The sequence below is a fragment of the Haliaeetus albicilla genome, chromosome 23, assembly GCF_947461875.1.
Source record: "Haliaeetus albicilla chromosome 23, bHalAlb1.1, whole genome shotgun sequence".
Taxonomy (NCBI): domain Eukaryota; kingdom Metazoa; phylum Chordata; class Aves; order Accipitriformes; family Accipitridae; genus Haliaeetus; species Haliaeetus albicilla.
The window spans coordinates 26,447,178-26,469,019 of record NC_091505.1 but is presented as its reverse complement, the minus strand read 5'-3'; the positions used below and the strand labels follow the sequence as shown (position 1 = coordinate 26,469,019).

The following is a 21,842-nucleotide window of genomic DNA, read 5'->3' as shown; positions in this document are numbered from 1 at the left end:
TAAGTTAGTGTGTGGCTTTGAAGTTTGTGCTCTTGAGAGTGAGAAGGGGGGAATTAGGAACTATTGTGAGACCCTCTCAAGACGTTACCCCCTTCTAGTTGTGTTGATCTGTAATTGGATAGTGTGTCCTTCTGAGAGGGAGACCCTCTCAGAATGCAGACTGCCTGATTTGTGTTAGAGAAAATGGATGCTCGGGAAATTGTTGGTGTTTGTGATTCTGCACCCTCACGAGTTGAAGGAATAGAGAAATTATATGATCTTTTAGAGGACTACCGATCTTGCCCCTCAGTCCAGGGACAATACTAGGCGAGAAACCACTGGTTTCAACCACAGAGTGTGGTGGATAAGATAAGAGTCTTGCAGGAGAAAGCTAAGGTTAAAAAGGGGAAAGGAAAAGCAATAATTTGTGCGGTGCTAGGAGCGAGTCTGGCAGCCGCAATGGAAGAGAGGAAGCAAAAGTCTGGTCAAAGTGTTATGATCGGGAGCCTGCAAGAACAATTGCAAGAAAGCAAACAGTTGTTAGAGGGGGAAAGGAACCTTGTTAAGGCTTTAACGAAAGAATTGAAAAGGCAACTTTCGAGAGAGGTGAATATAGAGGCGGAGGTAGAGACACCGCCTGTGGAGAAAAGGACACAGCAAAGCTGTCCTCAGGGGGATTTGCAAAGGGCAAAAGAGACCGTAGAGAGCCCCCCCCACGTGTGTCCAGTGATTAAAACAGAGTATGTGTATGAGGACAGTAGTGATGACTGTCCTCAGGTTATCACTAAAGAAGCCCCATATACAGCAACTGAGTTAACAAAATTGAGAAAAGATTTTTCAAGGATGGCAAAGGAATCTGAGACGGAGTATGTGTGGAGAGTGTCTTTGTCAGGAGGAGATGGAATCTTGTTGTCAGAGAAAGAAGCAGAAGGATATTGGGGTCCAGGTGTGTTTCTAATAACTGGCGATTACCGGGCCCCATGGTCATTGACTCAGAGAGCTGCGTACTGGGCTGGAGGGTTAAACCCCATGGAAAGGGGAGATCCCCTTGCCATAACCAGTACAGTGGATCAGCTAGTGGAAAGTGTGCAAAAGGCGGCATGTATCCAGACGATGTATGACCGGGAGCTCAAGCCTGATCAGGGCTCCCCGAAGCTGCTGCCTGTGGACCCAGAGAGGATGAGTATTCTAATACGGGGGCTCCCCGACTCTCCGAGACCAATAGGGATCCAAGTACGAGGGACAATTCTCAACACCCCCAATGGAGAAAGGATTATGTCCACTCTGGAGGGGAGAATGTCCCCTGACCATCGGCGGCCAGGGAGAAAAGTGTGGACATGGGGAGAGGTAGCTCAGGAGTTGATTGACTTTGGGAGAAAATTCGGCCCTGTTAGTGGATCATCTCAAAGAACTGGAAACACGATCGTATGGCAACTTAGTGGGCGGCAATTAGCCTCTGGAAGAGAGAAATCCCTAAGTCGACAGGGACTGTGGCAGCTAGGGCTTCAGAAAGGCATTCCCCGGGACTTGATGGATAGGCTCTCGAACCAAAGATTGGAAGAGCTTGTGCAGAATTGGTCAGGGCGAAAGGCCGTTTCCAAACCAAACCCTAGTGCCCCACCCTCGATAAACCTTGAGGATGAGCCAACTAAGGAGGAGAAGGTGGCGGGAAACTAGATCCTCCGCCCCCTGAAGGTGAGGGGGGAGGCGGAGGGTGGATGTTTGTTAAACAACTCACCTGCAATGCAAAAGGAGATTTACTGATTACTATCTTTGTAGGACCAAAGAAAAGACCAGTGACCTTTTTAATTGATACTGGGGCACAAATTACCGCACTAAGGCGGACTGAGGCAGAACGATGTGGGATTTCGGCCCCATCTAAAAATCTGATTGTCTTAAATGCCTTTGGAAAAACACAATCAGTGTCCATGACTCCGGCAACACTATGGTTGCCAGGGGAGGAAAATCCTCTTAATACCATGGTGGCTGTAGGTTCTTTCCAGATGAACCTTTTAGGTATAGATGGTTTGACAGTGGCGTGACACCCAGGGAAACTCATGGTCTTTTGGTGTCCCTCAGATTAGACAGTTAGCCAAAATATCTAGCATGGAGGTGCGTCTATTGCAAGCAGCACCTACCCTTCCCCCTTCCAAATTGACAAATGTTAAACCCTACCCAGTGCCTCTAGGAGCAAGAGAAGGAATCGCGCCAGTTTTGGAGGATTTAAAGAAACAATGGGTTTTAGTTCCTACTCACTCCCCCTTCAACTCCCCAGTATGGCCAGTCCGAAAACCAAACGGTAAATGGAGATTGACAGTAGATTACAGGAGGCTCAATGCCAACACAGGTCCACTAACAGCTGCTGTACCAAACATTGCTGAATTGATTGCTGCCATTCAGGAACAATCCCACCCTGTCATGGCAACAATCGATGTTAAGGATATGTTTTTTATGGTCCCTTTACAACCTGAGGACCGGGATCGCTTTGCTTTCACCTGGGAAGGACAACAGTACACCTTGACACGACTGCCCCAAGGATACAAGCACTCCCCAACGCTGGCTCACCATGCTCTAGCACAATAGTTGGAAACAATTCCCATAAAAGCAGAGGTAAAGATCTATCAATATATAGATGATGTGCTCATAGGAGGAAGGCAGATAGAAGAAGTTAGAGAAACCCAGAATGCCATCATCACCCATTTGGAAAGTATAGGGCTGACAATTCCACCTGAGAAGATCCAGACTCCTTCGAGTGAGGTAAAATTCTTAGGAATCTGGTGGAAGGGAGGCATGACGTGTATCCCACCGGATACCCTTTCCTCTCTTGAGCAGATTAAGATGCCAGAGTCAAAGAAAGACTTACAGCATGCACTAGGGTTGGTCGTATTCTGGAGGAAACACATTCCTGATTTCTCAATTATTGCTAGACCCCTGTATGACTTGTTGCGAAAGAGAGCTCAGTGGGAATGGACTCAGGTCCATGATGAGGCTTTACAGTTGTTGGTGCTTGAAGCGAATGCCTATCAGGCTCTTGGTCCCATTCACCCAACAGACCCGGTTCAAATTGAGTGGGGATTTGCCAAGACTGGACTGCCAATCCATTTGTGGCAAAAGGGTCCAGAAGGGCCTGTTCGGCCCATTGGGTTTTATTCTCGTAGCTTTAAAGATGGTGAAAAAAGGTACACGACTTGGGAAAAGGGTCTATTTGTAGTTAGTTTAGCTTTGAGAGAAGCCGAACGGACTATCCGGCAACAATCTATAGCGCTCAGAGGTCCATTTAAAGTGATCAAAGCAGTTTTGGCAGGAACTCCACCCCCTGACGGGGTGGCCCAGAGAGCCTCTGTGCGAAAGTGGTATGCACAAATAGAACACTACTGTGAAATCTTTTCTGTATCGGAAGGAGCCGCAAAATTGTTAAATATACAAGATGAGATAGAGACACCTCCGAGCTTTTCCCTGTAATAGAATTAGCTCCTCCGTTTTCTGGACAATTGCAAAATGTCTGGTTCACGGATGCCTCGTCAAAGCGAGAGGGAAAAGTCTGGAAATATCGAGCTGTGGCACGTCGAGTAGATACCAAGGAACAGATCATTACCGAAGGAATAGGTAGTGCACAAGTAGGAGAACTAATTGCTGTGTGGAGCGTCTTCCAGCACGAGGCTCAATCTGCTTCTTCTGTCTATATCTATACTGACTCATGCTGTGTTTAAAGGCTGCACTGAATGGCTTCCATTCTGGGAACAAAACGGGTGGGAGGTCAATAGGAGGATACCTGTATGGCAAAAAGAAAAATGGCAAGATATTCTCACCATTGCCAGACAAGGAAAATTTGCAGTAGCATGGGTAGCATCTCACCAACCAGATGATGCCCCGGTGAGCCAATGGAATGCTAAAGTGGATGAACTGGCCCGGCTAGCTCTCCTGCAAAGCACCCAGATAGTGGAAAACTGGGAACACCTGTTAGAATGGCTACATGTAAAATGAAAACATTCAGGAGCTAAAGACCTCTATTGTGAAGCACAAGCCCGAGGGTGGCCAGTTACCAGGGAAGAATGTAAAACTTGCGTGTCCTCCTGGGAGCAGTGCCGTGTCCGTTTGGACAGACACCCGCTGGAGGGTGACCCCCTGCATTTGAGAGAGGGAAAAGGCCTATGGGAGGCTTGGCAGATTGATTATATCGGTCCCTTTCGGAGGTCAGAGGGAAAATACTACATACTGGTAGGTGTGGAGATAGTATCTGGACTAGTGCAAGCTAAAGCGTGTGCTAAGGCAACAGGAGAAAGCACAATAAAAGCTCTAAAAGAATGGTTTGGAATTTTCCCCAAGCCACAATCAATCCAATCAGATAACGGCTCACATTTCACAGGCAAAGTAGTCCAGGAATGGGCAGCCCAGGAGGGAATTTCGTGGGTGTTCCATACTCCGCATTACCCACAAGCAAATGGAATTGTCGAAAGAACAAACGGTCTGCTAAAACACTTTCTCAAACCGCACAAGCCAGGATGGACTGAGAGAGTGTGGGATGCAGTGACCAGTGTTAATAGTCGCTGGGGAGTAAATGGATGTCCAAAGATCACAGCATTCTGCCCAAAAGCTCCAAAAATCATGCCAGCCCCGCATGGTCCTGACCACCGCAGCAACCCATCTCATTTCCCAGGACAACCTGTCCTGGTCGAACTTCCCACAGTGGGCACCGTGCCTCTGGTGTTGGACACACCCCTTAACAAATATACCTGGAAGGCCAAAGATGCCTGTGGAAAAATTAATAAGATTCATACTAGATGGATTGTCCCTTCTTTCTAACCCGAGAAGCAAATTTGTTTTTGTTTCACTTTCAGGGAGAAGCAAGCAACACAGACGTACCCACAGAAGAAGAGAAGCAGACACGATGTTATTCGTAATTATGTTATGTTGGGGATTTATCTATGAGGGTGAAGGGAAACCAATTCCCCCACCTCCCCTTATCCCATATGATCCCTTTAAGGACAATGAATTTGTCCTGTTAGCAAAAGCTGTAAGCCAAGCCTTTAATCTGAGTCATTGTTGGGTTTGTGAAGGACCTTTAGGGTTGTCAAGTTGGCCATGGACCTCCATGTCCCTCACTCCAGCACAACTTGTAAGCAATTACAGTGAAACTGACAGTACCACCTGGGACGATGGCGAAACATGGCCAATTCAATTTCCTACTGTGGGTAGATATTGTTTAAATTGCACCCAGAAGGGAGAGGTCAATGTCGGAGAAAGCAGGTGTCAAAGGACACTCACACATCGATTGGTTAATAAAGAGGCAGGGGTTTACATATGGATTTGGCTGGACGAAACCGGACACAGTAAAGCATTCAAAGGGTTTTGGTTGAACAAAAATGAAACCTTCTCTTTCCGATGGTCTAGAAGCCACGTTTATCATCAAATTTGTAAGTGGAAGAGCCATACTGGTGCCTGGTATTGTACCGGCCAGACAAACAGCAACAGACCAACTGAATTTTACAGTCCTTTGGGAAATGAGAACACAACTTATTTCCAATTGCCAAAGACTTCAGATGGACCATTTGCTAACGGTGCCAAAGCCAGAAAGGGCCATTACTGGATTTGCGGACATACTGCCTACAAACAACTACCAGCGAATTGGTCAGGGATTTGTTATATAGGGTTTATCTGACCTCTGTTTTTCCCTCTTCCAGAGACGGGTGGCCCTGGATTGGGAGTGAGACTATATGACAATTTGGGAAACGAAAGGATTGCACGTAGCAAGCGAGATGTTGACGTTAAAATAGGAGGAACACAAAGGTGGGGGGAAAATGAGTGGCCCCCTGAAAGAATAATTGAGCATTATGGGCCTGCCACTTGGAATCCCAGTGAACCAATATCAGGGGCACAAGAACCGATTTATAATTTGAACCGCATAATTCGATTGCAAGCAGTTTTAGAAATTATTACCAATAAAACTGCTAATGCTATAGACCTTTTAACCCAACAATCTCGACAGATGTGTGCTGCAATCCTTCAACACCATATGGTTTTGGATTATTTACTAGCTGAAGAGGGAGGAGTATGTGGGAAATTAAATGTTTCTAATTGTTGTTTAGAAATAGATGATGTAGGTGAAGTAGTTCTTCAACTGACCTCAGATATCAGGAAACTAGCCCATGTCCCCGTTCAAACATGGAACGGATGGAACGGCAATCTATGGTCTTGGTTACCTGGAGCATCATGGGTAAAACAGCTTCTGTTTTACCTGTTATGTGCATTTGTTGCTTTGATGTTTGTGCCATGTGCTATTCCCTGTTTTATTCAATTAATCCAACACGTTGTATCTAACATGCAATTTGTACCTGCTGCTTCGCCTGACGGTGTAAACCAGATTCGTGTTGTTTGCCAATCAAAGCGCGCGACTGTATCAAATTTTTAGGCCCATGCGCTCTGGGCTGGGGGCATGGAACTGGGTAAACGCCCCTTCTCACTCAGATTAGTCACACCACCATTTTTAGCTCCGTAATTAGCCAAAATGTATACCCTTCTTATACTCTACCTTGTGGCAGTTGTTTTGTGGTCTTTTTTGATATATATGTGTTTGGCTTGTAAGTGTACTGGGTAGGTTTGGAACTTTGTGGCAGCTATTTTGTTGGTCTTTGCTATATTTTTCTTTGTGGTATGCATGTATTGGTCTTGTAAGGGTCTGGGTAAACCATCTTGTAATAGTACTTGTTTGTGTGGACAACCACCCTCTCCCCCTCCCCGTTCCGGAAGACCAGGAGCACCCTCCTAGGCCCGACCGGGGACACGTTTTAGTAGATATTGTTATCACTATTGCTATCTTAAGATGTGTTTTAGTGGAATAGTGGTTAATCATTGTTATGTAGGACTACTGTTCATTTACCTTTGTTCAAATTTGGGAGAAAAGCTTCTAGGTCCAAATGGCACATGTACCTGAGGATAAGGGGGCATAGAGAACAGCTTTTCCGCCACGCGTGCGGACTCTAACGCCGGCAAACCGCGTGGACCGCTAGAGCTGAGACCATTTTGTAGCATACTGCCGGCAAAATGACGGAGTATGACTATGTGTTTGCATTGATTCCAATTTATTATATAGCCTTTGCTTTAATAATGGTTATCTTAATAGTTCTTTTAATACTTCTCTTTCGTCCTTGTAGCTGTTCACCATGCGAACGGTCGCCATGTTCTGTTATTGACTCTTTGTAACCCTGAGATATGCTTTAATATTGTAGAATTAGTCAAATTTATAATAGTTAATAGTTCTGATATGCTAAGAAGATGTTATTGGTTATTAGATGCTGTTGTTTAACCTACTTAGGAATGTTATAAGTAAGATAAGTGTTATGATATTGTTGTTCGTCCATGTTGTTGCTTAATGTAGAAGTATTGTAGTAACATAGAATAAGCCTCGAAAAGCCAAATCATCTTATTTTAACCTTTCGTTTTTGTTTTTGCTGTACTATGGAAATTTGTTAACTTGGTTATATCGTTGTAGCATGCACTTTTTCCCTCTTTCTCTCTCTACACCTTTACTTTCTACGCCACCACGAGGACAGCAATATTGAGCCACGGGATGGATGTGAGGGACTGTGCTGAACTGCCGACTCACATTGCTGCTGCCTCAATATCCTGCTGTTGTAGGGGAGAATGTGAGGGACTGTGCTGAATTGCTGACTCATGGTGCTGCTGCCCCAATATCCTGCTGTTGTAGGGAAGTACGCACAAGACATCCCTGAAGAAACCGCCACACCCGCGCCTGCCGAGCTGTGCTTGCCCAATAGGGTAACGAGCTCTGTGGAAATGGGTGGACTTTTCCAAAAAATTGTGGGGACTGGGACAATAAGAGAACTTCGTGCTCCCCTCTCAAAAACGGAAGACCCGAACATGGAAAACATCAGAAGGACTGTGACACCTGGCTCTCAAGGAGAGACACCTGACTGGCAGCAGAGGAACCCGACCCTCCATCACCGGCATCGGAACCGACTCAGCGGGATGTTGCTGGCTTCGTGGTGGTGCTAACTAGTCTTGCTACCTCTCTTCCGTTCGCTTGCTTAGGTCTGCCTCTTTTTCTCCTTCCTCACTCTGTTCTATCGCAGCTATTGGTTATTGTAGGAAATAAAAGTTGTAAGGTTGTACAGCATCTGACCTCGTTTGTGTCTTCATCTCACTCTCGGGATCATTTAACAACCCTCCCCGATATTGGATCGGGACACCCTAACCCAAAACCCTAACCCTATCCCGACACACTTCCCTAACCCGACACCCTAACCCTAATGGCCCTAACCCTAACCCGACACCCTAACCTCTAACCCTAACCCCTAACACTAATCTGACACCCTAACCCATAACCCAACACTCTAACTGTAACCCTAACCTGACACCCTAACCCTACCCCGACAACCTAACCCTAAGACAACACCCTAACCCCTAACCCAAACCTGACATGATAACCCAAAGATGACACCCTAACCTGACACGCTAAGCCTAACACTAACCCCTAACCCTAACATGCTAACCCCAAGCCTAATCTGACACCCCAACCAGACACGGTAACCCTAACCCCCTAACCCTAACTAGACACCCTAATGCTAAACTGACACCCTAACCCTAAACCAACACCCTAACCCTAACCCAACGCCCTAACCCAACAGCCTAACCCTAACCGGACACCCTAACCTCTAACCCTAAACCCTAACCTTAACCCCTAAGCCTAACCCGACAACCTAACCCTAAGACAACACCCTAACCTGACACCCTAACCCCTAAGCCTAACCCCTAACCCAACATCATAACCCTAAGACGACACCCTAACCTGACATGCTAACCCTAACAACCCCTAACCCTAACATGCTAACCCCAAGCCTAATCCGACACCCCAACCAGACACACTAACCCTAACATGACACAATAACCCTAAGCCCCTAACCCTAACTGGACACCCTAACCCTAACCTGACACCCTAACCCAACAACCTAACACTAAACCCTAAACAGTAACCCTAACCTGACACCATAACCCTATCCCCAAACTGACAACCTAATCCTAAACCTTTGACCCCTGACCACCATGAAGTTTGACCCTTGGCACTGTGACCTTTGACCCAGGTGACATTTGACCTTGACCCTGTGACCTTTAACCCTTGACCCCAAACCTGACACCCTAACCTTTAAATCAACACCCTAACCTGAGCCCCTAACCTTAACTAGACACCTTAACCCAACCCCCTAACCCTAAACACTAACAGCCCTAAGACTAATCCTAGCCCCTAACTCCTAATTCCTAACCCACATCCAGCCACCAGAGGGCACTGTCCCACCGCTCATACTGCTCTCTGGTGAGGCCCCACCCACTTGTTGTAACCCTCATTAGGGTTCCTCAACAGTAGGGTTTCCAGGGACTAAGGTTCCCTGGGCCTAGGGGTAGTGCAGCCTGGGGTTCTGCAATGCTAGGGTTATGGGTGTTTAGGGTTGTGGTTAGGGATCCCCAGGGTAGGGTTAGGGCAGTCTAGGGTTAGGGGGTCCCTGGGGGCTACAGTGCCCGCAAATGCAGGGACCCCAGACCCCAGGGACCCCCTAACCATAGCCCTGCAGAGCCCTAACCACAACCCTACAGATTAGGGGGGAGGCCTAAGTGGGGGTTCCCCATTGGGGTTAGGGTGGGGTTCTATGTCTAAGAGGTCCCCTAACCATAGAGCACTGGAGGGTATAATGTGGGGGTTCCCCCTCATTAGGGTTAGGGTGGGGTTCTAGGTCCACATAGTACCTAACCCTACCTTGAGCTAACTAAAACTGTAGGGATGGGGCACTTGGCAGCTGTTACCCTAATTGATTACTATGGGGAGAGTTCCAGCTTACTCTAATTATTGCATGGGGGGGGTGGGCTCAGGGATGAAGTAGGTAGTGGGGGCAGGGCTCCTAATTAGGGGGTGGTGGTTGGGGAAGGATTACCTACTGAGGGTGGGGCTACTAATTAGGGGCCTGGTGCTTGGGGCAGGGCCTGGTAATCCCAGGGCAGGTGGTGGGGGGAGCCCATTAACACCAGAGGTGGGTGCTTGGGGGTAGACTTTACCTCATGAAGCGGTAGGTGGGTGGGGAAGGTGTAGATAATCTATTAAAAAAAATATTAAGAATATGTAAGTTTGGTGCAGCAGTAGAAATTGGCTTCCTGCCCAGGAGCAAGTGTTTTCTTCTTTGGTTTTTTTTTTTAACTCTTTGCTCCCTGGGAGTCTACCACTTTCTACTGCTTTTTTTTAAAAATGTTTACTTTTAAACTTAAAATTAAGTTTAAGCGCAGCAGTAGTGCCAATTTGCAAGTTAAGTGCAGCAGTAGTGCCAATTTGCAAGTTAAGCGCAGCAGTAGTGCAAAATCTAAACTTAAGCGCTACAGTACTGCAAAATCTAAGGTTACGTGTAGCAATACTGCAAAGTTGCAGTAGGAAATGGCTTCTGCCCTGGGAGTAAATTTTTTACCTTCATTTAATAACTCTTTACTCCCAGAGCCTTGAGCCATCTGCTACTGCTCTTTTGTTTTAGATTTAAGTTTCACAGTAGCAACTTCCAAGTTTCACAGTAGCAACTTCCAAGTTTCACAGTAGCAACTTCCAAGTTTCACAGTAGCAACTTCCAAGTTTCACAGTAGCAACTTCCAAGTTTCACAGTAGCAACTTCCAAGTTTCACAGTAGCAACTTCCAAGTTTCACAATACAGTTTCACAATAGCAACTTTACATTTTTACAATAGTTTTACAATACATTTGTACAACAGCAACTTCAAAAATTGCAATACAGAATGGCTTCCACCATAATAGTAAATTTTTTTTTTTTTACTTAATTACACCCAGGGACAGTGCCATATCCTACTACTTTTTATTATTGTTTCACATGGTATTTAAATACAAAGTTTACAGACCATGTTCCAAGGTATCAGTCTTTTCCACATTTGTCACTACCATTATGTCCGTTGCCGCACATCCAGAAGTTTTCCTCCCTGAGGTGACGTTACCTCCACAATCCCTGTTCTCAAGTAGAAAACGAGTTAGCTCCGCTCCTCTTCACAGACTGTCCCTTTCCACGCCTTGGCACAAAAACAAAAAATGGAAAATATCATTATATCACAAACTACAAAGAGCACCCAAATATTTTACAAACACACCAAGGAAAAATACAGTTACAGTCACGCACTTCACAACCCTGGCCTACTTCATGCTGGCCATCTAGTCCAACTCCCCCCACCCTTCGCCTGCAAAATCCTCAATTGTCTTCCAAAGACCATCCGCTGACCAACATAATTCCCTGCACTAATTGGCAATTACTACATTGCAGGGGAGCACTCCATGGGAGCACTCTTCCCAGGAACCTTGAAAAAAATCCCCCTGCCTGTGAAAACCCAGGCCCTAGCCTGACCCACATCCGAACATTGGCGATGAACATCGCCTCACAGAACAACCAGGACTGGGGGGGGGAAAAAAAAAAAAACAAAAAACCAAACAAAAAACAACCCGGCTTGAGGGGGGGGGAATCTCCCGGCTAGGGTTTTTTTATTCTAATGGTATTTTTTTTCAATTCCAATTCCCTGGAAAACATCTCACCTGTACAACCAGAAAGGAAAAAAAACATTAAAAAGTCAAAACACATAACCCTACAAGGTTACACACATTCACAACACACTACTCATTGACATTGCATGCACACCAGCCCTCATTCTCAACTCATCCATCCAACTGCCTGCCACCCTCAAGGGGCCATTGCCCTGTGCCTGCTGCACCAGGGGTCTCAAAAATCGCCCTCCCTGCCAAAACCCCGGCCCGAGCCTGACCCCTGTCCGAACATTGGCCATGAACATCTCCTCACAGAATGGCCAGGACCAGGAGAAAAAAAACACAGCTGGGGGAAAAAAAAAAAAATCCCCTGGCTGGGGATTTTTTATTCTAATTGTATTTTATTTTTTCCTAATTGCCTAACAAACATCTCTACCTCCACCCTGCAAGAGACCACTAAAAAGCTAAACCACATAACCCCACAAAGTTACGCACATTCACAACACACCACTCATTCAGATCACACGCACACTAGCCCTCACTCTCAACTAACCCATCCCGCCGCCAAAGAGTGTCAAGGGGCTATCGCCCCTTACTTGCAGCACCCAGGGCCTCAAAAATTGCCCTACCTGCAAAACCCCTGGCCCCAGCCCAACCTCCTTCCAAGCTCCCCACAAACTACCCTTCCATTACAGCAACGCTTCAACACGTACCATCTGCGCCATACACAGATTTTCAACCAGACACTTAGCTTTCATAGTGGCACTTGTCACAGTCCAACCTCCGTAGCAGCCACATCGCCTAAACGCAAGGTTCCTTCAAACGCCTCGTGCCCCGTGATCACCTGCAAAACCAACACACAAAACTCTTGAATACAAACTTCACCCTCGGCATAAAAAAATCCTCCACAGCTCCACACTCCTGCTTCGCACCTATTCCAGAAACAAAAACCTCAATGCCTTCACCATTTCTAGAAGCTTACCGCAAAGTGTCCACATAAACAAATATTAACACCCATGCCCACTTACTGCCTTACTATATTCTACCTCACAATCCACTTGCAATCCACTCCCCTACTGACATGCAATGACTCAAAAATCATTTAACCCTCAATGCTGACAAACTAGGCACATCGACGTTTCACCCGTAGATTCTTATCGCTGTTCCACCTACCCCTGGCTCTACAGCCCCGGGCAGAGCAGCTCCAAGCCAAACACACCCGTGCACAAACACACACAACACGGAACACTACCAACAAGGCGATGCAAAGAGAGAGAAAACTCTCAAGCAAGAAGAATGACGACCCCCGGACGGGAGGCGCCATCCGGCAAATTGACCTACAGCGCCCAAAACCACAAAGCGAGGAGGCTCTACGACAGCCCCAAAGAAGAAGAGGCAAAAGTAAGGGCCCGTTACAAGATCAAGCCCGTCAAAACCAAGATGATGGATGCGCCAGAAGCCTGGCGTCGAGACCTAAGGATGTCAGGATGCGGGGAAGAAGTCCCAGTCCGAGAAAACGGACGGCTAGAGAGCAGAGCTGCCAAAGCAGCCCGGAAGAGCGCCGCAAAAGAGGACCGACCGGAACCCGCCGAGACAGATCCGCGCTTTAGAGCTCCGAGCGCAAGAAAAGGAGCACCCGACTGGCACAGTGCCGATGAGTAAGGGCATTCGAGACCCTAGGGACGGCGCCCGAAGCGCATGCCGCGCTCCCTGAGCGCAAAGACTGATGATGGCATTGAGACCCGAGGAAGATCGAAGGCGCACAAGACAGACTACACAAACTACACACCACCACGGACACAGGCTGGAACTGCCCTGCCCGGCACACGCTGCTCTCGGGCTCAAAAGCAACCCGCTCCCTTCATCTGCCCAAACAGGACTGCTCCTGGACAGCCCTGCCCTCCTACTCTCACTTTAAAACCCCTCACGGCAATTCCCAGCTGTGTCCCTCCCTCCCAGCCTCTCCCCAGCCCGGGTCCCTCAACTTAACTTTCAGAGGGCCGAGGGTACGAATCCATCCTCCGCAAAAATCACATGGGCTAACTGGGACGATCCGGCAGTCGCCAGGTTCCTCTTCGTCATCTGCAGTGAAGACCAAAAAAAAAAAAAAAAAAAAAAAAGGCAATAAAATCAGAAGAGGCAGTAAGTAACCCATCAGCCAACACCAACTACTTTCCCAACCCCCCACTTAATCACACACACCACAGCGTTATGCTTACCTGCTCATTCCAGAGTCAGACCCTGCGGCCATCAGCACTCACGGTACCCGAGACAGCAAGACGCACAAAATTAGCATAGCAGTCGTGAGACTCACCAGGCCCATTCTCCTCCTCCCTAATCCACAGCTCACCTCAAATGCTCATCCAAATCCAAAGGTGGCCCTCACAGCGCCTGCAAAACAAAAGATAAATGCTTAACCAAGCAACCGTGTAATATTTGCTATTCAACACCAACTCAGCCCATAACCACCTCACCTTCTCAAACTCCTCATTGGCCGGCGGCATGGCTCCTCTGAGGCTGCATGCCCCACCTGCAAAAACCAAAACAGAAGACGCATGCTGAGAGGCCACCCAAACCCTCAGCCTGCCCGGACCGATTCCCAACCCCCACTCCTTTACCTTGGCCGCTCGACCATCCCGCTCTGTCGTCAAGAGCTTGCCACGTCAAAGCATGCGTACTGCCTGCAAAAAACAAACAAGGAATGCTTCCAACTTTGCCAACAATGCGACACCTCCAAAGGAACGGTTCCTTGAATCCAGCAGTCATGGCTCACCTTGCCGAGACACCTCCAGTACTGATGGTCCGCTTTGCTCCTTGCTTCGCACATTCAAAATAAAAGAAAAAAAAAAAGAAACCCTATCTGCTAGTCACAGAGCCACCAGCCGCATCTTCCCTCTTATTCCACTCACAGACCCACCTCCTTACGGCGCTCCGCTCCTCTCCTCCGTCGCTCTGTAGTACGCATCTTGTCCCTCTGCATCTGAAAAAAAACCATATTGAACGAGTCAGCCTGGATGCAGAGCAAGAGCTTAACAATTCCAGAGGTCTTGATTCCATCTAGGAAGACCATCCGGAGTCACACTACAGCCTGCCATGAAGAAGAAGGAAAAAAAAAAAAAAAAAAAAAAAAAAAAAAGGCCAAACTTTAAGCCCATCACATACAAGACTTAACACCTTAGAGATTCAAATCTGCTTCACTACCCCTCAACAGCCCCACCACACGGCTCAAATCATCTCCTAAAACACTGTTGGCACAGCTGTCCACACAGCCTGACTATGGCTACTCGATCGCAGATGAGTGTACAACCCTTGCCTAAATGATTTAGTCGTAGCAAGATTTCACCCGTAGACTCCTATCGCTGTTCCACCTACCCCCGACTCTACATCCCTGGGCAGAGCAGCTCCAAGCCAAACACATCCATGCACGCAACATACACAACACAGAACGGTACAAACAAGGTGATTCAAAGAGAGAGAAAACTCTCAGCAAGAAGAATGACTCCCGGACGGCAGTCACCATCCGGCAAGATGACCTAGAGCGTCTGAAGCAATGAGGCAAGGAGCCTCTACAACGGCCTCAGAGAAGTGTTGTCAGAAGTCACAGCTTGTTACAAGATGGCACTATCAAAACCGAGACAGCAAATGCTTAACAAGCCTGTCCTCAAGACCTAGGAACATCAAGATGCAGGGAAAAAGTCCCAGTCGAAGAAAACACATGGCTAGAGAGAAGAGCCATCAAAGCAGCCTGGAAGAACATCTCAAAAGAGAACAGGCCAGAACAACGCTGACACCAATCCACACTTTAGAGCTCTGACCGCAAGAAAAGAAGCACCTGATTGGTACCATGCCAACAAGTACGGGCATTCGAGACCCTAGGAACACTGCCCAAAGTACACACCGTGGCTCCCTGAGCACACAGAGCGGCAAGTACATCGAGACCCAAGGAAGGTCTAAGATGCAGAAGACAGGCTACGCTAAACTACGCATCACCACAGAGAGAAGCTGGAACTGCCCTGCCCGGCACACGCTGGTCTCGTGCTCAACAGCAACCTGCTCCCTTCCCGTGCCTAAAGGGCACTGCTCCTGGACAGCCCTCTCTCCTACACTAACCTTAAAACCCCTCCCAGCAATTCCCAACTTTGTGCCTCCCTCCCAGCCTCTCCACAGGCCTGGTGCCTCAACTTAACTTTCAGAGGGCCGAGGGGCCGAATCCATCCTCAGCAAAACCCACACAAGGTAAACCAGGATGATCCTCCAGGCAACACATACTTCTTCGTCATCTGCAATAAAAAGAAAAAAAAAAAGACCAAACAAACAACAACACAACCAGAGACGAGAGTAAGCATCACATTGGACAACGCCAGTTACTTTCTCAAGTCCCCACTTAATCACGCACACCACGGTGTTACACTTACCTGCACATTCCAGAGTCACACCCTGCAGCCATCATCGCTCATCATACCTAACATACACCAAGTTAGCATGGCGCTCATGAGAAGTCACCGGCCTCGCGCTCCTCCTCCCTAATCCACAGCTCACCTCAAACGCTCATCCAATTCCAAAGGTAGCCCACACAGCACCTGCAAAAGAAAAGGTAAATGTTGAACTAGCCAGCCACTTAGCTATTCAACACCGAGACGGCCAACAACCACCTCACCTTCTCAGACTGCTCATCACTCTGTGGCTTCACCCCTCCGAGGCTGCGCGTGCCACCTGCAAAAACCAAAGCAGAAGACGCATGCTGAGAGGCCGCCCAAAACCTCAGCCTGCCCAGACCGATTCCCATCTCCCACTCCTTTACCTCAGCCACTCACACGCCCCGCCTCTGCCATTGACGGCTTGCCACATCGAGGCCTGCGTACCGCCTGCAAAGCGCAAATGAAGAGGGATGCTTCCAACTCTGCTAACAATACAACACCACCAAAGAAATGATTGCTTCAACCCATTACTCACGGCTCACCTTGCCCGAGTCACCTCCGGTACCGATGGCCCGCTTCGCTCCTTGCTTCGCACCTTCAAAATAAAAGAAAAAAAGAACCCTATCAGCTAGTCACAGAGCCACTGGCCGCATCTTCCCTCTGATTCCACTCACAGACCCACCTCCTTACGGCGCTCCGCTCCCCTCCTCCGTCACTCTGGGGCACGCATCTCGTCTCTCCGCATCTGAATAAAACCCCATATTAAACGAGTCAGCCTGGATGCAGAGCAAGAGCCTAACAACTCCAGAGATCTTGATTCCATCTAGGAATACCAGTACTCCAGCTACAACCAGCCATTCTAAAAGAAAAAACAAACAAAAAACCCAGGGCCAAACTTTAAGCCCATCACATGCAAGCCTCAACACCTTAGAGACTCAAATCCACTTCACCACCCCTCAACAGCCTCTGCCACAAGCCTACAATCATTTCCGTAAAGAAATCTCAATGTTGCTGTCCACACAGCCCACCAATGCCTGCTCGATCCCACCTGACTGTACAACCCTTGCCTAAACAATTAAGGCCAATCAACATTTCACCCGTAGACGCTTATCTCTGTTCCACCTACCCCTGACTCTACAGCCCCGGGCAGAGCAGCTCCAAGCCAAACACACCTGTGCACAGACCAACACAAGACAGAACAGTCCAGACAAGGTGATTCAGAGAGAAAACTCTCGGCAAGAAGAATGACTCCCGGATGGGAGGGGCCATCCGGCAAGACAACCTACAGCGTCCAAAACACTGAGGCAAGGAGGCTGTACGGCAGACGCCAAGGAGTCCAACGTAACAGCCTGTTACAAGACAGTACTGTCAAAACAGAGATGATGGATGCACCAGAAGCCTGTCATCAAGACCTAGGAACATCAAGATGCGGGGAAGAACTCCCAGTCTGAGAAAACTGCCAAAGCAGCCCGAAAGAACGCCACAAAAAGAACCGACCGCAACCCGCCGAGACCGATCCATGCTTTAGAGCTCCGAGCGCAAGAAAAGAAGCGCCCGATTGGCACCGGGCTGATGAGTAAGAGCATTCGAGACCCTAGGGACGGCGCCTAAAGCGCATGCCATGCTCCCCCGGCGCAAAGCGCAACGAGGACGTCGAGACCCGAGGAAGGTCTAAGCGCACAAGACAGACTACACAAACTACACGCCACCGCGGACACGGGCTGGAACTGCCCTGCCCGGCACACACTGGCCTCGTGCTGAAAAGCAACTCGCTCCCTTCGCCTGCACAAAGGCGACTGCTTTGGGGCAGCCCTCTGTCCTGCGCTAACTTTAAAACCCCTCCCGGCAATTCCCAGCTGTGTCCCTTCCTCCCAGCCTCTCCCCAGCCCGGGTCCCTCAACTTAGCTTTCAGAGGGCCGAGGGTCCGAACCCACCCTCCACAAAACCACACGGGCTAACTGGGATGTCCTCAAGGGGACACAGTGCTCTTCAACATCTGCAATGAAAAAAACAAACAAACAAACAAAAAAAAAACCAAATCAGAAAAGGCAGTAAGCATCCCACTGGCCAACGCCAACTACTTCCCCAACTCCCCCCTCCTCACAAGTGCCACCGCGTTCGCTTCCCCGCTCATTCCAGAGTCAGACCCTGCAGCCGTCGTCACTCGTGGTACCTAAGGTACCAAGAGACACCAAGTTAGCATGGCACTCGTGAGAAGTCATCGGCCCCACGCTCCTCCTCACTAATCCACAGCTCACCTCAAACGTTCACCCAATTCAAAGATAGCCCACACAGCGCCTCCAAAACGGAAGGTAAATGCTTAACCGAGCAGCCCCATAATACTTCGCTATTCAACACCGACCCGGCTGACGACCGCCTCGCCTTCTCGGACCCCTCACCGGCACGCAGCTTTGCAGGAGACCTTAGAGCAGACTTCACGGTACGTAAAGGGTGCCTATAAGAAACCTGCAGAGGGACTTTTTACAAGGGTGTACAGCAATAGGACAAGGCGGTAGCGACTTCAGTCCTAAGGAGGGTACATTTAGTGTAGGTATTAGGAAGACGTTTCTCACTAGGGGTGGCGAGGCACTGGAACGCGTCGCCCAGAGAACCTGCGGATGCTCCCTCCCTGGAAGCATTCAAGGCCAGGTCAGATGGGGCTTTGAGCAACCTGGTCTCGCGGAAGGCGTCCCTACCCATTGCGGGGGTGGGGTAGGAACTAGAGGATCTTTATGGTCCCTTCCAACCCAAACCACTCTACGATGCTATGACATCCAAATCCAACTGCAAAACTCATCTGAGAAGGGCTGGTGAACCCTCCTCCCTTTCCCCAGCAGTCCCAAAACTTTAGAAACCCCTTTTCTTCTCCTCAACCGTCAGGAAAGGAACCCCACTGCTTCCTGACACCTCCTGCCCTCCATTCGCGCCCCTGAACCCCCTTCAGTGGCTACTCCTCAGGAGCCGCTCTTCTGAGCCACATCCCAAATTCTGGGGGCACCTCCTAACCTACAGTTTCACAGAGACTCTGAGCTCTGCTACATGCCCACAAAATAAAGTCAAGTCCCAAGGCTTGTAATCTACGAGGGGCCTGCCACGAGCTGCAAAGATTCTAGGGACAACGGGGCATTCTGTGGGCAATGAGGAAAGGCGACGAGGCATCCCAGACCCTGAAAGGCATTGTGCTTCACGGCCCTTCTGCTTTCTTCAGAAATACTAAAACTCCATATACAGATGCATACAAGACGCTCACCCTAACCCCTGCTAAACAATGTCACCATCGGTCCCGTTAAGAGAGATATCAGCAACTTACACAGCATACAGCAGAACTGGTGGAAAAAAAACAAGGTTCCTTTTTCAATAAAGTTGGGAATTCCAGGAAAACACAATGCATGAAGAATTTAAAAAAAAAAAACAAAACTAAACAATGCATACTACTAAACCATCTTTCTACCCCCGAACACTCAAAACAAAATTACTGACCTGAAAAAAAAGAAAGGAAAACAAACAAAAAAAAAAGCTGCATACAAGTGTTACTTTCTACCACACAGGCTGCTGAACCTTGACTGGTCCTGAAGCTCTTACCTCAGGCAGACACCTCTTCCCAAAGGGCTGAGCCAGCTCAAAAGCTGCAAAGGACTCAAAGCAGAGCTGAGCACCAACACCAGAGAAACCCAGGAGCACAATAAGCTCCCTCAGCAGAGGCTGTGGCTCAAATACCCCGAGCCTCTGCCCACCACCCTTAGCACAATCACCTGGGAAAGGGGAAGGGCAAACCACCAGCAGTTATAAAGTCAGCTGGAGGAGCAGCAGCACTACTCTCACCTGCCTTAAATTAACAGCAAGCAAAGCCCTGAACATAGAAAGTAACCCCCCCAGGAAATGACACTACTTGCTCCTGTACTACAGCTACAACTATTGCATCAGCAATGGGACCGGGTAGGGAATTAAACTTAATTTTTCTGGCGTGTAGATAGAAAACGATAGATGTCTTTCTAAACTAGGTAAGAAACTAGCTCATTAAATGCAATAACAATGTAGTTATTAAAATCACATCAGTCACCAGCGAGGTCAGCAGACGCAATGGTAAGTTGGCGGCTAAGCGCTAGATTGAGGCAGACCGGGAGGTTCCCGAGGCCCGGGAGCCCCGGGGAAGAGCAGAGGGACAGCACAGAGCCGGCAGCTCTCGTGAGAGAGGCTGACGCGGCTTGGGCATTGCCAGGGGCAACCGCGGAAGATTTAAAGGGCCCTGAGGAGCGCCAGCGACCGGGAGCGTGGCAAGCAGGGCATGTCGTGTCAGAAAGGGCATGGCGTGGCAGTTCGTGCGGGTAGGGCGCAGCCCCCGCCCCCCCTTCCCAGCTCGAGAAGGCTACTGAAGCAGTGGGCATCGGCCTCAGAAGGAGACGCCGGTATGGCTGCCACTCAGCTGAAAGCCATTGCTAGGAAAAATGGAGAAAGAGAAATTAAAATGCAACTGGGTACAAGAAACGTGGGAAAGCAGTAAAAAATAGGGAGCCACAGAGAGGGAATCGTAGAAAAAAAAAAAAAAAATTATAGATGAAGCGCTACGGGGCAGAGTTGGCAGAAGAGTAACAAGTTTTTGGGAGCCAGGCGGGCAGGTGGGCCGGTGGAGAGAGAGACGGAAGGAGGGACAGGCAGGGAGGCGAACAGAGATCTGGGGAAGGGTGGCAGAGATGGAGCGGGATGCACGCGACAGAATGCGCGACTCTCCGCAGCTCCCGGCGCCGGCGGGAGACCTTCACCGCCCCGATGCTTTTCTCTCTGCCTCGGCAGCAGGCGCCTCGACGCTCCTCTCCCGCGAGGCTTCCCGGTGGCTCGTGCGCGCGGCCGGCGCGCTCTGTCTGGGATGGCTCGGAGGGATCCTTCCTTGCCGCGGGGGCTGGCTGTTCCTTGCTGGACGTGGCTGCCTGCGGGACCCCCTTGGATTCCCTCCTCGGACGGTTCACCTTCGTCAGCTCCCTCGGGTGGGCGTGCCTGGGCAGACCCTTCCCCAGCTCAAGGGAGGGATTCCAAAATAGGAACGGTGAGCTGGACGGAGGAGGACATAGAAATAAAACTTAAAAAGCAATAGGGTACAAGACAGATAGGAAAACATGAAGAAATAAAGGCAGGGAGATGGACTGGGGAATACATAGAAACAAACGAGAAAGCAGCGGGGTACGGGAAACAGGAAACAATTTGCAACCAGGGACAGGGAGGAAGACAGAGGGAGAAATAGGGAAAAAAAAATTCAAAAAGCGACGGGGTACGATTCACATGGACGCAAATTAAAAAATAAGGCCGGGGAGCTGGAGAGAGACGTACCTATAAAGAAACTTTCAAAACCGACAGGGTAAAGGAAAGAGTGAGAAGAAATAAAGAAGAGGAAGAGGGAGCCAGATAGAGGGAGGCATAGGTAGAAATTTTGGCAAGAAATGAGGTAAAGAGCAGAGGGAATTTCCTGGGTTTGGCTAGAATAGAGATCATTTTCTTCCTAGTAGCCGGTATAGTGCTGTAGTTTGCATTTAACATGACAATAATGTTGATAAAAGACTGATAATTTAGTTGTCGCTAGGCAGTGTTCATACTAAGTCAAGGATGTTTCAGCTTCTCCTACTGCTCTGGCAGTGGAGACTGGGAGTGCAGACAGCTGAGCCAAACGAGCCAAAGGGGTATTCCATACCATATGATGTCCCAGCCAGTATATCAACTGGGGAAGTTGACCTCTAACCCCTGGCCCTGAGCCATGAGACTGTGATCCCTGACACCGTGACCTTTGAGGCTGCGAACCCATGCTGTGACCTTTGACCCGATGGCCCTTTTCACCCGGTGACCCTTTGACCCCCGGCGGGTGACCTTTGACTTCTTGTCGGTGACCTTTGACCCTGGCAGTTGACCTTTTGACCCTCTGGTGTGGTA

The 21,842-nt window shown here is 48.9% G+C and overlaps 1 protein-coding gene and 1 long non-coding RNA gene across 2 annotated transcripts; both read left to right on the top strand.

The window, feature by feature from the left end:
• The first annotated feature begins 183 nt into the window (after positions 1-183).
• LOC138690665 (uncharacterized) lies at positions 184-1,656 on the top strand. The gene is given in 1 exon segment (XM_069810699.1): positions 184-1,656. A coding segment is annotated over 1 exon segment (1,473 nt).
• A 12,729-nt stretch (positions 1,657-14,385) lies between these two features.
• Positions 14,386-16,814, top strand: LOC138690663 (uncharacterized). Its single transcript, XR_011329422.1, has 2 exons — positions 14,386-14,552; positions 16,737-16,814. It is a non-coding gene; the product is annotated as an uncharacterized lncRNA (long non-coding RNA).
• The last annotated feature ends 5,028 nt before the right edge of the window (positions 16,815-21,842 follow it).